The sequence below is a fragment of the Cervus elaphus genome, chromosome 30, assembly GCF_910594005.1.
Source record: "Cervus elaphus chromosome 30, mCerEla1.1, whole genome shotgun sequence".
NCBI classification, from domain to species: domain Eukaryota; kingdom Metazoa; phylum Chordata; class Mammalia; order Artiodactyla; family Cervidae; genus Cervus; species Cervus elaphus.
Genome location: NC_057844.1, coordinates 85301268 through 85319445, shown reverse-complemented (window position 1 = coordinate 85319445; position 18178 = coordinate 85301268). Strand labels below are relative to the sequence as shown.

The 18178-nt window shown below is 56.2% G+C and overlaps 1 protein-coding gene across 4 annotated transcripts in view; it reads right to left on the bottom strand.

The window, feature by feature from the left end:
• ATP11A (ATPase phospholipid transporting 11A) overlaps positions 1 to 18178 on the bottom strand; it is a 104045-nt gene that overhangs the window by 29715 nt on the left and 56152 nt on the right. For all 4 annotated transcript variants that reach the window (XM_043891617.1, XM_043891616.1, XM_043891614.1 and 1 more), the window contains exons 5-16: positions 16307 to 16414; positions 14174 to 14302; positions 12452 to 12555; positions 11974 to 12024; positions 9284 to 9348; positions 8578 to 8659; positions 7187 to 7337; positions 5777 to 5974; positions 4976 to 5149; positions 4162 to 4325; positions 2468 to 2539; positions 1363 to 1436 (exon numbers count right to left, since the gene is read on the bottom strand). In XM_043891617.1, coding sequence (XP_043747552.1) covers positions 1363 to 1436; positions 2468 to 2539; positions 4162 to 4325; positions 4976 to 5149; positions 5777 to 5974; positions 7187 to 7337; positions 8578 to 8659; positions 9284 to 9348; positions 11974 to 12024; positions 12452 to 12555; positions 14174 to 14302; positions 16307 to 16414 — 1372 coding nt within the window. The remainder of the gene's footprint in view (positions 1 to 1362; positions 1437 to 2467; positions 2540 to 4161; positions 4326 to 4975; positions 5150 to 5776; positions 5975 to 7186; positions 7338 to 8577; positions 8660 to 9283; positions 9349 to 11973; positions 12025 to 12451; positions 12556 to 14173; positions 14303 to 16306; positions 16415 to 18178) is intronic.

Genomic DNA, 18178 nt, shown 5'->3' with positions numbered 1-18178 from the left:
CATGGCCGAAGTGGAGCTGTTTGTGATGACGCCATATTCCAGCCCCGGGTACCAGGACGGAGCTCCTGGCGGTCCAGGAGAGCGTGCGGACAGGGCGGAGGATGGTGTCTGAGCAGTGGGGGTGTCACCTCCGGCCGTGGCGGTCGTGACGGCCGGCTCACGGACTGTCCCCAACACGGTTCACCTCCTAGACCTCACATCTGTGAGGGGGGAGTCACTGGACAAGAAGCCTGATGGTGTGAACTTCTGCAGCCGAACACCTTCGCCCTGGATAAGCCGAGCGCTGCCCAGAGGCAGTGGGGGCAGCATGGGCACCCGGGGACTCGTCTCCAAACACGATGGGCAGCACGCTTCCCATGTACCACCAACCCCGTGGCCACGAGTCACAGGACCATCGACATAAAGTGCTTGAGCTTTCACGGCGTCACTGGTGTGAGTCTCGTGGGTGGAGTCGTCATGTCTGACAACCCGGTTGGAGGTGAGGGAGCCCCGCGGGTCAGAGAACCAGCCGCAGCTGGCCGTGTTCCCCAGGGCGTGGAGCGTGGTTCCCAGGGAGCGGCTGAAAGATGGGCTTCAGCACCCCCCCCGACATCCCCACCAGCTCGGGAGAAAGAGCAGGCACTTCTGGTCAACGCGGTGTGAGGACCATGTTGACGTGGAACCCTCCCACGAGCCCTCGGACCGTCTTCAGGCGGGCTCTGTTTATAGTTTCAGGGCAGCGTCTCCGTCTGCCTGCTCGCCGGGCAGGATTCCAGAGAGAAAAACATAGCCTGGTATGGTCTAGATTCAAGAAACAACAGAGAGTATGATCCCACGTCTCTTGGTGAGATGCCACGGAAGCCAAGTTAGCAAGCGGAGTCCAGCAGCATTCGCCGAGCTCTCGGCACCGAGGTGGCGGGCACGCTGCTGACCAGGTGTACCCCCCATTCAGGACGCTTGCGGCCCAGAGAGGACGGGAGCACTCACAGCTCATCAGGCCGAGGAAACCACGAAGGCCTCCAACAGGTGGCCGAGGAGATGTCCTGGGAGAGGGTCTGAGGAGGAGAGTCCAGACCAGGGAGGGTCTGCGGGTGCGGATGGGGTGGGGGGCCCAGGACACAGGCTGCCTTGTGTCTAACCTGAGGGGCAGGGCCCTGAGGATGGGTCACCAGACTGCCCCTCAAGGGAAAACCCAAGGATGAATAAGCCAGCCTAAGATGCTGGGCCTAAATAGGGCTGGAGGTGAACAGCCAGTGCAGGTTTATCTGTGTTTAAAAGGGAGGACAAATGGTTAAATCCTTAGAGCCCCACCGAGTTTAGGCGTCAGAATAAAGCACAGCCACAATGGACCATTTGACAAATCAAAGGGAAAGAAATTTCTACCTGCAGCAGACTTGACAATTACACTCATTCGCCTTCTTACTGAGTCGAAACTCAAAATTTCCAGCAACTCAAACCTGAAAGAGAGATTGAAAACTCGTTTTGACGGCCACCTGGCTCCGTGGCGACCTGGCGACCACCACACCGCATCCGGGTGATGGCCAGCCTCCCTGCGGGTGACACGGCCCCGAGAGGAGCGGGTGGGTCATCAGCTCATCACGGCTGTGAGGCTGCCCGGCCGCACCAGGTGGTGATGGCCTGAGAGGTGCTCTCCCCTGCCTGTCCAGCTGGCAAGCAGGAGCCGGACAGCAGCGTCACTGCCCTCCCCGGGGTCACACCACGGCGCGCGGAGGCCCCCAAGTGCTTTGGGGAAGAGCCACGGCTGACTGTGGCTGGAGAACCCAGAAGCCCCTTCTGGAGTCAGGGGTTCACCACCTCCCCCACACCCTGGGAGTCTACTTTTCCAGAACAGAAATTTAAAATCCCGTTCTTTGAGACCATCGTCACCAAATGTTATATTCCTTACCAACTGCGCCATCTCCATAACAGCCCACTAATGCTTATTTACCCAGGAGAGATGGACAACCCCTCTGTCCAAGTCAAGTCAAAATCGAGACACACCACGTGTCTCTGGTACCAGCACTTTTAGGCTGGACTGAGTCCCTGAAGGTCAATACGGAAAGTGAAACATCCCTGTCCATCTCCTTCTCAGTGTGTCTACAGGACCCCACCCTCCACGGCCTGGAATGGGCTCCGAGGATGCAGGATCCCGGGGCCATTGTGGGGGGAGGGCTCACGTCTTCCCTCTTGTGGGGGTCAGAGCACGGCCTCGGGGTGTCAGAATGGACGAGAAGGGTTCCCGAACTCCTGCTGTAAGACGGACCCTGCATGGCTTCACCCGAGCCTGTCGGACGGTCCACCACCACCCAACCTCTCCTCCAAGCGTCCGACTCAGACTCTCCGGGCGTTCTGGCGACGCTCTTGGGGTCGTTACGGAGAAGAGGGAGGGAGCGTCATGGGAGGAGCACGGAGACTTTGGTGTTTTCTCCGGTGAGAAAGCGCTGGGAAGACAGTGCTACATTCCCCTCCTGTCCGGCGGTGCCCTCACCTCTCGACGTCATTGTCCCGGTTCAGCATCTCCATGTAATTGTCCTTCAGCCTCAGGAACGTGAAGCCAAACCTGCAGGGCAGACAGACCCGGGGTTAGTGTGGACCTCTTTCCTCCCCACAGATATTTCTCCTTCATACTTTGGGAAAGCTTTCCTTTTGGAAAAGAAACGCTTCTAGTAAAATGGAGACCGTCAGCTGCATGGCGAAGTCAGTACTGCGTTTATTCACTGCCTCAAAACACTCTCCACGAGCCCAGGGAGCTGGACATGGGAGTGGCCGCTCGGCGCGTCACACGCGATGAGCTGCTTCCTACTGGTGACTCTGACGGGCAGCAGGCCTGCGGGCTGGGCCCTGTCTCTACTATCAGGGCGGCCCTTCAGAGTTGGTTATGATGTCAGAATTAGGACTTGGGAGCCTGTCAGTCTCCAGGCGGACGCTCGGTCTACTGACACGGAAACCACAGCGCAGCTCAACATGGGCCGCAGGGCGCTCGACCGTGACCTCCATCCAACACAGGCAGGTGCGGGAGCTCTGCCCACGCCGGCCCAGCGACGGGCGAGAGGAAGCCGGCCTGGCTTCCGGACGCAAGGCGCTCACGGGAGGTGGATACACGCTCGAGCACCGCAGCAGCCTTGACGGTACGAAGACGCTGGGGCCTGCGGGTCAGGGCCCGCTGGCCTGGCGGGAGCTGGCTGCTGAAGGAGAGGCGGCTTGGGGGTGGTCCCTATGACTGAACGTGCCTTAGTGCCCGAACGCTCGTGTTCCAAGAAGACATAAACCTCGCTCGCTCTGAGAAATCTCCCCTGGGTATGCATGAATATGTATGTTGAATACACAACATACACACCTGATATCACTTTCAAACTGCAGGGGAAAATGCAGCATTTAGTCCATGACAAAAGCATGGTTCCAACAGACTAGAGGTGCCCGACGTCCATGCTCCGAGGGCAGTGAAGGGGGAGGTTAGTGCCTTCACTGATTTTTTAACTGAGGGGCCGTTGACTCACACCATGGTGTGAGTTTCAGGCGTATAGCGGTGTGACCAGGTTCTTGCCACAGCTCATATTCTGCTGCAAGTTATTATGAGGTTCTGGGTTAGTCCCCTGTGCCCTGCAGTGAATCCCGCACCTTCGGAGTTAAATCAGGGTCATCGGTGATGAGAAAGGAAAGACTTGGAATTACGCAACTGGAGAGAAGTGTTTTCCCAAGTGTTTGCGTAGAGCCCCGTGTCACGAGGCAGCAATAACTCCCAGAAAGAGACCTGAAGGAGCTGGCAGGACAGGACTCACAGGAGTCAGCAGTGAGAGCCCCAGCATCCAGCCCAGCCCTTCTCACGCTGGGTTACTTTGAGGAAGTTGCTTGACCTCTCTGGACATCAGCTTTTTAGGATGGACGACGAAGACTTGTCAGAGGGATTCTAAGACTGCATCTTAAAAAATCCTGTGAGTGTTTGCAATGCCTCTAGTTACTGCAGAAGTTAGGAGGGAAAACTGCCGTCTAAGACAGCAGGAGGAACCCACATCCACTGCCGTGGGGATCAGAGCCCAGAGGCAGTGACCACCTGGCCCCCACCCGAGTGGAACACCCCAGGCCCAGGGACCTGGTCAGGATGCTGCTAGGACACATCCACGGTGACGGTGGACAGTGCCCAGAACACCCCCGCCTCCAGGGCCAGAGTCGCCTGACACGCACCTCTGGATGCCCTCGACTAGGGCCACCTCATCAGGCGAGGACGAGATGTACGCGGAGCGCTTCCCCGAGTCCGGCGACTTCCGGGGTCCGTCCACCTCGTCGTCGTCCTTCACCTGGATGGTGTGGCACAGACAGAGGGCCCGGAAAAACAGCTCCTCCCGCTCCTGAAACACAGCACAACCCACGGCTTTAAGCACGTCCGCTTAAGACAAAGGAACCCAAACAGACGATGACAAACAACGAATCAGGGCCTGCAGCCGCCGGGGGTCGGGGAGTGTCAGCTCTGCCTCTGGGGGCAGCCGCGGAGTCCAGGCCAGACAAGATGGACATGGGCTCAGGGAGGCGGCAGGTTCAAGTTTGCGGAAGGGCCTCCTGGGTGACCGCTGACGAGGGTAACGGCCCCTCCTGGAGGGAGAGAGACGTGGAGCCACAGCAGCAGGCTGTGTGTGTGTGTCCATGTGCGTGCGTGTGCACAACTGCACAGCTGGTGTGAGCACATATGCGTGCCTGATGTGTATGTGCGTCCGTGTCTGTGTCCCTGTGTGTCCATGCGTGAGCACGCACGGTCTGCAGGGTCCCCTACTCTCAGCCCGCAGTGACCCAGCTCAAGTGTGACGTGAGCTGTCTCCAGCCCCGACGTGACGGCCGGATTCACCGGGGACGCCTGGACCCACGTCTTTTCTTCCTGCGAGTCACGGGAGAGTCGGTTCTGTCCCAGACCCCAGGACAAGAGGTGCCCTTGCTCTGTCCCGAGACATGTCCTTGGGAAGGGGGGGGGGGGGGCGGGACGAGGGGGGGGAGCACGACCACCTACCCGCCCACTGGTGCCCGGGGAGGCGTCGATCATGTCGATGGCGGAGGCGTCGGGGAGCACCTGGCCGTTGCAGACGGCGTGGGGCACGTACACGTGGCCCTCCACGCAGCACTCCTTGAACTCCATGTTGTTCTCGGTGAGGGTGCCCGTCTTGTCCGTGAACACGTACTCCACCTGCGGATGCGGCCGTGCTGACAGGCTGCCCCCGAGGGGCTCAGACCCCCACACGGCGCCATCCCTCCCCCCCACCGAGCTCTGTGCACGATGGGTCCTGGTTATCACGCCCACTTAGCAGGTCAAGACAGCGCAGAGCTCAGGCCCCAAGCTGGCAGCCGGGAGCAGCTCAGCGGAGGGGTTGTGAACTCTCTTTACGCCACAGACTGAAGCTCAGTCTCACTCTGCCCGCCCAGACAATGATGACCTGGGGCCGCGAGGACTGAGAAGACGGCTGGGGGAGCTGAGGGCTCATTGCCGATTCACCCCAACTCAGGCCCTCAAAACCCGGAATCAGCCCTGCTTAGAAAGGCCATGGGTGAGCCGGTGTCGGTGAGTGAACGTCACGAGTCTGCCTAACTTGTCGACACAGAAGCACCCCCACCGTCACATGAGAAAGGGGAAGCCGCCCTGCTGCCGTCTTTCGAGTGTCAGTTGTATCTGCTCAGGGATGGCAGCGTCCCCCTCCGAACACCCAGGGGGTCTGCCTGCAGGCTGAGGGTCACATGGCCTCTGGAAGCCTGAGGATGCAGGTGTGAGGGGCTCCCCCACCATCCAGAGAGAGAAGACTGTTCCGGAGACACCGACCTGCCCCAGCTCCTCGTTCAGGTCCGAGGTGTTGACCAGCGGCCCTTCCCCCATCTCCTCGTCAAACATCTCCTCGTCCCAGGTGATGAAGTAGGAGCCCAGGAACTTCTGCATCTCCACGGTGACGTACATGGACACGGGGATGATGTAGTTGAAGAGAACCATGAAGGCCAGGAAGTCCGTGAAGGCCCTGAGGAACTGAGACGGTGCGGCGCGGTCACGGCCAGCACTGCGAGCGCTGAAGCTCAGCTCAGCAAGTGCTGTCTGTGAACACAGGCGCTTCCGACCCGACGGGGAAGGCCACCTGGGCCTCGGGGCTGTCTGCTCTCCTCTGTCCGCCCACGTCGGCGCCGAGGCTGGCCCCATACCTGTGCTGCTGGTGGGGGGCGGGGGCGGGCCACCTGTGAGTCACACCTGGAGACAATGGGGGCCTCCCGCCGAGAGCCCGGAGGACACCAAACAGGGTGATGATTCTGTTTACTCTGAGATTCTGACAAATGACCAAGCTTAGGTCTGGACAAGCAGCTTTTCTGTCTAGTTTCGTCCTTATTTCTAAGCCATTTAGTCTCCTGGCAGGCTGGCCTGAGCACAGGAAAGAGGTAGGGTCCCAGGCTGGGATTTGCACATGGCCCAGGTAGATGCAGTAGGCCCAGCCAGAAAAGGGTACCGTTTTAAGCAGAGGAAGTGGAAGTCAAGTCGCTTAGTCGTGTCTGACTCTTTGCGACCCCATGGACTGTAACCTATCATGCTCCTCTGACCATGGGATTTTCCAGGCAAGGATGCTGGAGTGGGTGGCCATTTCCTCCTCCAGGGGATCTTCCCGACCCAGGGTTCAAACCCAGGTCTCCTGCATTGCTGCTGCTGCTAAGTCGCTTCAGTCGTGTCCGACTCTGTGCGACCCCATAGATGGCAGCCCACCAGGCTCCCCCATCCCTGGGATTCTCCAGGCAAGAACACTGGAGTGGGTTGCCGTTTCCTTCTCCAGCGCGTGAAAGTGAAGGTGAAGTTGCTCAGTCGTGTCCGACTCTTAGCGACCTCATGGACTGCAGCCTACCAGGCTCCTCCGTCCATGGGATTTTCCAGGCCAGAGAATTGGAGTGGGGTGCCATTGCCTTCTCCACTCCTGCATTGCAGGCAGATGCTTAACCATCTGAGCCACCAGGGAAGCCCCTAAGTAGAGGGGATTTAATCAAATAAACATATTGGGACTTGCCTGGTGGCCCAGCGGTTTAGACTCCGTGCTCCCAATGTTTAAGGTTCGTCCTTATGAATTTAGGATGGAAGCCGATACCCAAAGAAGGTGGAGCAGCCAGTGCCTACGCAGGGGGCGGACGCAGCTGACTCTCACTGTCAGCAGTGTGTCTACCACCAGCATCCCATCATCCCGTGCCCCCAGGCGCCTCCGCCTACCAGGTTCCTCTGTCTCTCGGCCTCCGTCTTCTGGTTGTACCACGGCTCGTCCCGGAAAGGCTCACTCTGCCACACGTACTTGAGGACGGTGTTGATGAGCGCCTTGCTGATGAGGATGCACAGGTACACGACGAGGAACATGTTCATCGATCTGAAACACAAGACGGTCATGGAGACGGAGCGCCTGTTCCCCAGGAGCCCCGAGCTGGGTGTCAGCTTTCTCGGAATGAGCACGTGGCGAGCAGACGGGAACAACACAGCAAAGGTTTTAGAGGGGCCCCCGACCAACTGCCAAAGTGGAAAAGGCAAGCTCGTCTACATCTGAGTCCACTCTGGGCGCTGGCCTGTGATTGGGGCCACAGGGACAGAACTGGGGACAGGGGACTCTGGAGGACAGGAGCACAGCGCACACCCGCCCTGCTCGAGGGCGTCTGCATGGTCTAGGGCTCTTAATTCACAGAACACCCAGAAATCAACGTCTTCTATCACGAAGCATCAGCCAGTGCATTCCAGCCTGGAGGAAGGCCGGAAGGAGGGAGCAAATGCCTTGTGTGGGAAAAGCGCTGAGTCCTTAGCCAGTGTCTTAGGAGCCTATGAAGGAAGTTTGATTTTCCAGTATCTGTTTCTGAGACCGATTTGTCCATGCGGACATCTGGAAACTAAGCACCCTTCCTTAATAAGAACCGACGGCCCAACTCCACGCTGATGCAGCCACGCTGATGCAGCCACGGGTGGGCAGACCCAGGGTCCCACTTGGAGGCTGACTTGCCAACAGCAAACAACGGTGCCCCGACAGTCACCCCCAGTCACCCCCAAGTTACTAAGGAGCCGGTATCTCTCTATTTCACAACGTGTGGTCACTCAGCCGTCCATCCCAGGTTAGGGACGCTCTGTATTTTGTGAGGCAAAGAAGATGCCACCTGGGTCACATTTTCTCACAAACTCAACTCTGTCATGACTTATTATCAAAAGGATTTTACTGTTTAATGAAGATTGTTGGCTCTGCTCACACTTTTCCTCAGTGAAACCACATCAGAAAAGCTACCTAATTTCAACTTTTTCACGGGAGGACCTGATGGGCATCCACAGCTGACCTTGACCCAGGTGTCCGCACTCAGGTGGGAGTCTACGGATGTGGCTGGGGTGAAAGGCACCTACAGCCCCACGAAATAAGATAGTCGATCTAAGATCTAAATCATCACCCCAACCGTCTGTCAGACCTCACGAAGGAGTTGCTGGTCAGGCCAACAGGAGAACGATTTCACAGCTGCCAGGGTCTGTGACAGTGGAAGTCACGGGTTTTTTACATGATTCGGATGAGACTGGGCGCGTTAGGTTGGGACGGCTGTAGACGTTTTACGTGATTCAGTCCGTGGGATACACGAGCTTACTTCTCAACAGCAGAGCGCTTCTGGGACTTTGATTGGTAGTTCAGCGCCATCTTGGTCTCCATGCCCGTGTAAATGGCGACACCTGCAAAGCAGAGGGTAGATGAGGGGCAACCGCACAGCCGTGTCTGTCGTCCTCTGCACAGCGAGGCACGTGCAGAGAGGTGCAAGTGGAGTTCTGGACAAAACAGATCGCACTTTACATTTTTCTAGGCCAGCTAGCTCTTCATAAAAAGTCATACAAGAAGATTCTTTAGACCAAAGACTTTTTTTTTTTTCCTGCATACATAGAGAGCAATCTGTACTTTTTTTTAAAAAAAGTTCAGATTTTAGTAATTTGGGCTTCCCAACAATAAGACACACTTGTGTATTAGTTGTTTCACTTGAAACATTAAAATTAACCCACGGGGAATGGAAGCTACTAACAAAGGAACACAGCCATTAAAAGCATTTCCTGCAGAACCGTAGTGTGTGAACTCTTTCATGGACATGACTTCATGTTTGAGTCACAAACTGGCATGTCCCTGTTGTGGACTGTGGTCCTGCGTGGAGACCGGTTTTCTTAGTGAGGACAATTTTCGCCACCATAAATCCACAGCACCTCAAAGCACAAAGAGACACTTTCAGGGTACCTCCATGGATTTTAACTGCTTACGGGGCCCTTAGTTTTAGAAGCTATTATTAATAATTCACTAACTAAAATGTTTACCGAAGATTTTCTCAGTGTTCTTTAGCGTGGCTCCTCTAAGAAGCAGGTTTTCCGATCCTAATGGCCTGCAAAGAGAAGGACGACCAGAAACAGGACAATGGAGAAGCAGCTCACTGGCTCAACTGCATTTCATGAGGAAACCATCTCAGTGTAGATCTGCTTGTGTCAGGACCATGAACTCTAGCCGAGGCCCAGGAAAGGCAGGCGCTGTTTCCCTGGGGACAGTAGAACCGTCTGCTGGGAGATTCCCACAGAGTCAGCTCCATCAGGGCCCAGCCCCACTGGGCAGCCCCCAAGGCTTTGACCCCACTCCACCAGAGACAGCGGGCCTCACCATCAGCAGCACCAGGGCCCCTCCCAGAAGTGCCACCCCACAGACCAGCCTGGAAACCCGCCCCAACAAGCTCACGTCCAAGGCAGCTGCGCTGGGGACGCCAAGTGGTGCCCGCAACTCACTGAGCTGTTTCTAGCACATCCCGGGGGACTTACACATACATTAACACAGTCTGGCTTTCAGAGAGGCGCTGGGGGCCCAGGGAGGCACCCACAAGCACGCAGCCAAGCCCCAGGCCCTGGACGCAGCCGGCCTGTGAGTCTGCAGTGACCCGCGCACTGCTCTGCCGGGGCAGACAGCGAGAGAGGAAGTTAAAAACCATTCGTGTGCAAACAAGCACTCGGGACTCAACAGTGACCAACAGACAAACTCTCTGCCTTTAGGGGTTCGGGGGCCAGTGGTCCCCTCTGTTGACCGAGTAATCATTTCTTCTCATTTCCCAAGAGTAGAGAGGGAATAAGAAGCAGATTCAGATTCACTAAATTTGCCATTTACAATATTCTCCTGATTTTCTTTGGAGAGTAAAGGGGTTTGGGGTAAAGGGAAACATTTGCTAAAGTTTGCTTTTCACTTAATCAGCATTTGATTTCCTTTTACCAAAGGAGGCGAGGACCTACTGAACGTTATAAACTTAAATCCGTCCAGTGTACTCAGCCGACCCGGCCCAGGACCACATCAGGGTGAAGACGAGAAAGGGGGACTGCCCAGCGGGGTGTGCTGGCTGGGACACCCTGACCCGAGGGGTCTGCCCAGGGCAGTCCGTGGTCTCAGGGCGTGGCCCCCAGCCGACAGCCACGTGGGACGGGGCGCCCAGGTGTACACATGCTGTCCATTTCTGTTACAAGCGCTGTCAGCCTCTGTCGGCAAACACGACAGCTCACGTCCAAGGCGTTTATGGAAACAAATGGCCCTTTAGACAGTGTCTCTGCGGAGTCTAAAAATAACTTACTTTAAAAAGTACTTTGCTCCTGGTTTGGACAGGAGGATGAAGAAACATCACTCAGAAAGGAGCCAGAACTTGGATATACAATTCATATCTGTCCACACCACAACTTTATAAACATCTTTAAACATCCAAATATTAAAAGTCTGTTGACTTTAGTATAAATACTAAAAAAAGCTAAACTAGAATAAGTACCAAAATACAAACTATATTAGTAATTATCTCTCAAGGGACTCAGCCATCAACTTTGTACAAATATCAAATAAGGAAAACCTGCAGTGCTGACTTCTCCAGGGTCACCCACTGGTGCCATGGAGCCAGCTAAATCTATCCACCCACCTTCAAACACAAATTAGTCCTCATGAGGCACAGGAATCCAGGTTGTTTCTCCTCACTAACCAGGCATTTACCTTTAGAACAATATGTATGTAAGAAAGACCAAGGCAAGGCCTCCATAGGTTCTGAAAAGCACTTGCTAACCTGCTGATGAAGAATGGTGATAAAAATATGCTAAGAGGGTGCCAACTGCCTCCTTAAAACAAGTAATTCCTGGAGCCTCTCAAGGAGAGAAACCCCACAACTACTTATTTGACATTAATTTCCATTTTCTTTTCTACTTCCGGGCCAGTGCTTTCTTTAATACTCATGGTAATACCAGGACACTGGCAATCTGGAAATGTTTGAATTGGAAGAAAAATAATCTCTGACCAGCAGGGCTTGTGGAAAAGGAGCGACTTCGAAGGCAGTCCCCTCAGTGTGGACCTCGCGTGAGTAAAACGTTCCCAGGCCTGGGAAGTGGAGGCGGCAGAGCCCACGCCCGGGCTGAGCGGGGTCCGAGGCCTCGGGGCTGAGTCAGCTCCCAGCCGCCAGTGGTCTGGGTGTGGACGCCCACCTGGGACCTGTGCCGGTCACTGCCCATCCCCTGCAGCAGGTTCCCCGTCCCTGGTGGGCGTGAACCGGGAACCAGCCCTCAGGAAGCACATCCCCGACGTCCAGGGCAAGAAGGTGCCCGGTGATGACCACGAGCAGATTCACGCAGCCGTTCTGACGGCCTCCAAGTCAGAAGCCATTCGGCCTCATAGTCTGTTCAGCTACGGAAGGTGTTTCTAATGGGGAACTGCACCCTCCCCATCACCTGCTCGGGGAGGGGGGCTCCTGCCCTGCCCGGCTGTGATGAGGCCCTCAGCAGACTCTCGGGAGAACATTCTCCATGGGGTCATTAGTCTGTTAACACATCCAGACATATGCACTAGAGAAACCAGCCAAGACAAGAGCCCAGACTCTGGTCAGGCAGGATCACCCCTCAAACCCACTGGACAGTGACGATGAACAGCTCTCATCAGGGAAAGAACCATGTTTAATTGAACAATAGAGATAAAACTTCCCAGCCTTCAGAAGAAGCTGAGAACTCACCTCACCACGGGGTCATTCTGATCGTTGTAAACATTTATGCGGCCGACGAACCTGGGGGCGGGAGGGTCAGGTCACTGCCGTGGCGATAGTGGGGCGGGGGTGGGGGGAACAGGACCTGAGACCCTGGCTCCTGGACCCCCCCAACCCCTGTCTCTAAGAAGGGCTGAGGTCCTCCCGGGAACACAGGGGTGGGGGCTCAACCACACTTCCTCCCCGCCCCCGCTTTTACTTGTTCTAATTAGCCCATGACTTAAATGACATTCCTTAAAATCACTTCCTCAAAGCACAGAAAATTCATTTTTCTTCAACACATTTAGTTCCATGAAGCCTTTTCAAATATCTGCATAGAGAGCTACAGATGATTGGAAGAGGGCTGGACTTCCGCGGTGACACACACCCACCCCAACCCACCCCGACCAGCCAAGAGCCGGGCCCTGGGGGCCGGGTGGGCGGGGACCCTGGGGGGAGGCCGGCTTACTTGTAGAGGTCGGGCTGGGGCTGCTCACACTCGATGGTTGCGTGGAGACTGTCGATGTCTTCCTCCGAATGGAACCCCTTTGTGTCCTGAACCGCATAATGAGTCTGCAGACGGAAGGACATGGGGAGTCACAGCCCAAACGAGCAACACAATCTCCCCGCAAGGGGAGACCCTGTCCTGGGGCAGCCCCGGTGTTTAAGTGTTTATGCACATAAATAAGCCTGAGTACAAAGCCTGGTTACCATATGGGACAGAGTCTGCAGAAGTAAAACGGTTACAAGACTATAGGTACCACCGTGCGTGATTCCTGCATCTAAGAGGTGCCAGCAAAGTCTTCCATCCTTAGCCAGTGTCCTCAACTAACCCAATTCTCCTCCAAAAGCAGACATTTGGGTTCATCTGTCCAGCCTAGTGGCCACAACCCCAGCCCTGCCCCAGAGTTTCCGAGGCCGACGGTCTGGGTGGTGCCCGAGAACCACATTTCTAAGCAGATCCCAGGGCTGCTGGTGCTGCTGGCCTGGGGCCCCATTTTGCAAAGATGGGCCCTGAGGGCACCAGGAATGGTGGACAAGTAGGCCGGCCTTGGGAGGACGCCATCTCCTCTGCATCCCTGACGAGTAAGCTCAGGCAAGCGTGTGAGGATTCAGAATGACGGGGTCACGATTCCAGCCCAGGAGCACAGACACACAGGCATGTGCCGCGGGCCACGTGTGGACGGGTGTGGCTTCGCCCCGACCGCAGTGATGCACGGACGCTCAGGCATCCGCTCCCGGGAAGGGTGGCCGCGTCTGAGCAGGGACGTCCCCCTGTGGGTGGGGGTGCAGACGGCAGCCCACTGCCCGCGGTCAGGTGGCACGGCTTGGCCGGGCTGGGGAGGAGTGGACACGACCCCGCAAGCTCCGACAGCCACTGAACACTGAGCACTCTCCACCCAAAACCACTCTCTGTACAGACGACTGTGTCGCAAGGCTCCCTCCCCTGGGATTCGGGACGTAGAAAACGGGACAGTGAGTGTGGAAACCCCACGGGCTTTACGTGATGAGGCCGTGGTCATCCACGGGGAGGAGCAGGGTGCCCTTCAGGGCTTGCCCCTCGGGGAAGCTCCTGTGTCCACGGGAGCCAGAGCCTCAGAAATGCTGGACCCACGGGCCAGGCTCACTTTCATAAACTCCCTGCAATCGTCCGTGTTTTCAAAACAGTGAAATCCTTAAAATTAATAGTGATGTGCCTTTTGTTTGTGATCATTAATTAAAATTTTTTAGTACCAGCTGCCAGTATAGAACTCCACACTGAGTGTAAGAAATGAATCATAATTTCTGAAAATCCTTACTAAGATATTTTAACAAAAAGACACTCATTGAAGTAACAGTCGGGCAAAATCTAGACTTACTTTTCACACAGTTCCAGTCTGGTGAAGTCACTGATTTTGACAGCAAAATGAAAACCTCCTAACTCTAACTATCTCTTCCTTACATCCTTAACTGGGTGCCCTCGCTAAGCAGCAGCTAAAAAGGAACACGGACTTGCTTCTGTTACCTGGAGAGGCTGAGGGTTACGGCGCTGGGGTGGGAAGAAGAAAGTGGGGATCGAGGAGACGCAAACGAGAGCAAACAGCCCCTGGTCTCCCTGAACGCAGAGCCTCCCTGCCCGGGTATCTTCCGGCCACAGGGGCACAGCTCAGGGGAAGGAGCGGGTCCCATGGGCAGAGAACAGGCACGTTACTTTGTGGCTGGACTCCCCATCCAGGCTGGCGGTGGTCACGTGGCAGGTCCCATCCGCACGGCTGCTGGACAGGAAGATCAGGTCACAGGGGAAGGTCTCGTCCTCCTTGACCATGACGATGTCCCCGACCTGCAGGACAGACGACAGACAGCGCTGTGAGCCGAAACCGGCCTCTGGCGGCAGCTCCCACGGACGCCATCACAGCGTCACTGGCAGGAAAGTGTGTGGATGTTAACGCGGCTGAGAAGGGTCGCTTCTGGGGCAATTGGCCCAAACCCAGGAGAGACCAGGAAGGTCAATGCACCACTGGACGCTTAGACCTGGACGCTCCACAGGGCATGATGACAGAATATTCTGCAGTATTCTATCTTGCAATGATAGAAGTAATGTGCAATATCTGAACTCCATCCAGGAGGATGAGGTGAGCAGTCATCCCGTGGGCGTGAAGCCTGGGACGTGGCCGCAGTAAAGAGGCCTGTGTGGTTCCAGCAGAGGATCCGCACAGACCATCGGACAGACTGGGCTTAACCAGCTTTGAACAAAGTACAAGAGCCACTCAGTGGAGGAGGGACAGCCTTCCCAACAGACAAGGCTGGAGCACGCGGGCAGTCCTGGGCAAAAAGGACCTTCGCATAAAGAGTAACACAAAATCAACAAGGAACTTAATCTAGAACTATAAAAACTTTAAAGGAAAAAAAAAAAACCCAGGAGAAAGTCTTTGGCCACCAGGCCTTGGCAAAGAGTTCTTAACTTGACACTAAAAGCACCATCCATACAAGGAAAAGTCAGTGAACTGGGCTTCATCAGAATGAAGAGCTTCTGCTTAGTGAAAAACCCCATTAAGGTATTTCTGGCAGAGGACTAGCACCTAGAATATGGGAACTCTCAACATTCCACAGTAAAAACCCTCAATGAACCAAGCAGGAAGCGGGCAAGGGCCACAAATCCTAAACCAGTCACTCCTAAAGGAAATCAACCCTAAATATTGGAAGGACTGATGCTGAAGCTGAAGCTCCAATACTTTGGCCACCTGATGTGAAGAGCTGACTCACTGGAAAAGACCCTGATGCTGGGAAAGATTGAAGGTGGGAGGAGAGGGGAGGACAGAGGATGAGATGGTTGTATGGCATCACCGACTCAATGGACATGGGTTTGGGTGGACTCCAGGAGTTGGTGATGGACAGGGGGGCCTGGCATGCTGCGATTCATGGGGTCGCAAAGGGTCAGACACGACTGAGTGACTGAACTGGACTGAATGACACACCAGAGAAAAAGCAGTGTTCTGGGCAGAGGGAACACCTGCTGAGAGAGGGAAGCACGGGGAGCCTGGTGTGCTGCAGCCCGTGGGATCACGAAGAGCTGGACGTGACTTAGGGACCGAACAGAAACAACAGCCACGAGCAGATGTCTCACGAAGGAGATGCCCTGAGGCAAGCAAGCAGCCGTGAGGCGCTCGCAGCCAGCAGGGAGGCATGCACATAAACCACACAGAGAATCAGGACCACGGAAGCGAGAGGCAGAGACCACACCGAACACTGCTGGGGACGCTGAGACGCAGAGCTGGTGGGGACACAGCAGGGCAGGCTCCGGGAAACGGCTGGGCTGCTCCTTCTCAGCCAGGAAGGGACTGCCCACGACGGCCCAGCAACTGAGATCCTGACTCTTATACCAGAGAAATGGAAGCTATATTCACATCCAAAACCTCTACACAGACGCTCACAGCAGCTTTATTCGTCATGGCCCCGACCTGGAGAAACAGCCCCCACCTGGTCCCCCCCCACGGACTCTGCAAGGAAAGAAAGGTGTGCAAATGCCCAACCTGGGCGAGCCCCGAGGGGCTTCGACTGTGAGAGGAAACCCAGCCGGCAGGTACAGGCTGTGTGACTCCATCTACATAAAGACACGTCCTGGAGGTGGACCCACCTACCGCCCAGTTCCCTGAGACCGTAAACCTGCTCTACAGTCGATCCCAGCTTTAAAAATTGACCCACAGAAGAAAGAGATTTAAAACAGAGGTAGCTTGCCTGAAGGGAACAGTACTTGGGGAACAGAGTGGTCTGCACCCAGCAACTGAAGCAATCTCAGACAGAAGTTTTGCCAAAGGAAGGACGGCCGCGGGCGGCGGGCACTCACCCGGAGCTTCCGGCTCTGCTTCCGCACCAGCCGGCCGTGCTGCACGAAGTGCACGGGGCACTGGTTCATGGCGTTGTCCGCCTTGTGGCGCAGCCAGTCCTCGTAGCCCTGCCAGGACCCAGAGAGACGCCCGTGAGCCCCTGGCCTGCCCCGGCCGGGCGGCCACGCTCAAGGGCTGCTCCACGCCCAGGGAGGCCGGGTGGCAGTCCCCGGGGAAGGGGCTCTCCACACGGAGCGGGGATAGGACGCCCAGCAGGGCAGAGGGGGACACGGGAGAGCGGGTGGCCCCGGAGCACCGCAGAGCAACATGCAGGCAGGGGGCTGGCAGGGCCGCAGGGCAGCTGAGGGCCAGGTGGTCAGGAAGGGCACAGCCCCGAATCCGCCACCTCCTCAAGTCCTTTGGGGCTGCTGGGCCGTGGCCCCGGGTGCAGCCAGGGCAGACCCGGGCTGCGGAGAGCAGCGCCCCCACCCGCCTGGCACCGTGTCCTGGCCGAGGTGGTGCGCAGGCCTCACCCCCGAGAGCCGCTGCCACCTCCCTCTGGGTACCTGCACGCCCCCCACCCGCAGGAGCCACGGCCGCAGGGCAGGACGCTCCAGGGCACCCCCTTAGGGACAGAGACGCCCCCGTGCAGTGTCCAGGGGCCCCGCGCCGTGGCCAGGGTGCTCTCGGCAGGGCTCCGTGCTCTTTCGGCTCTGACGGCACCACGGCCTCGAGGCAGAGCGCGCTCAGGTCAGGACTCAGGTCTCCAGCCCCCCGGCCTGTCCCTCAGGGGCTCACACGGGATGCATCAAGTGCACGGACCAGGCTCCACCTGTGACACGGCCCCTGCATGCAGACACCCCACACGGTCCCCAAGATGGCCCGACACGCCCCTCAGTGTGTGTGGGTCCCTGCAGGGCCACAGTCTCATTCCACCTGCTCTTCAGACTTCTACAGTCAAAGCCAACTTCATGGGCAACAGGTCAAATCATATCGCCATTCAATTCTCCACGTGCAGATCTCTGGTGAGTGGAAGACAAAACCCAGACGATCACAAAGGAAGCCTTCGATGCCGCTCCAGTTCTGGATCAAACACTGAGCAGTCCAGATGCTCTCACCGTGGAGACCGGCAGAGGCACTGGCCTCACACTCACGAAGGTCGCCCGGAGACTCGGTTTTTCACATTCTCTCGGTCGGGAGGAGTCGCTCTGCCGTGCATTCCCGTCACTCGGGGGCAGCCCGTACACCACGTCTCCTGTGACATGTCTTCAGAGTTTTTATTTTTTATTTAGAGACTAACAGAAAGCATGGCTTTGTCAGCAACAATGTGACCACCAAGAATTTAGACGCTGCCTTTCAGGAATTATTTCAACGCAAATACCATTGTGTTCAAAAGTTTGCAGGAGATGAGGGACCTGCATCTGGAACATACAAATTGTCTCAAGGATAAGACACAATCCAATTTAAAAACGGGCCAATGACTTGAAGGTATTTCTCGAAAGAAAATTTACAAAAGGCCAATAAGCTCATGACAAGATGCCCAGCACCGTTATTTATGAAGGAAATGCAAAACCACGGTGGGCACCACTTCACATCCACTAGGGTGAGTGCAACAAGGAAGATGGACAGCAAGCCTCAGCAGGAACGTGGAGAAACTGGAAACTCACGCACGGCTGGTGGGAAGGTCAAACGCTGTGGTCACCTTGGAAAATACTTTCAACACTAGAACGACTATTCCTCTGTATGTGCGCAGGGGAACTGAAAAGCTATGTCCACATGAAGCTTCCACGTGACGGTTCATAACAGTGTTTCCCGGAAGAGCCAGAGCAGCAGAAGCACCCAGATGTCCATCAGTGGATGCTGGGTAAATAAAATGTGGTCTGTCTGCATGA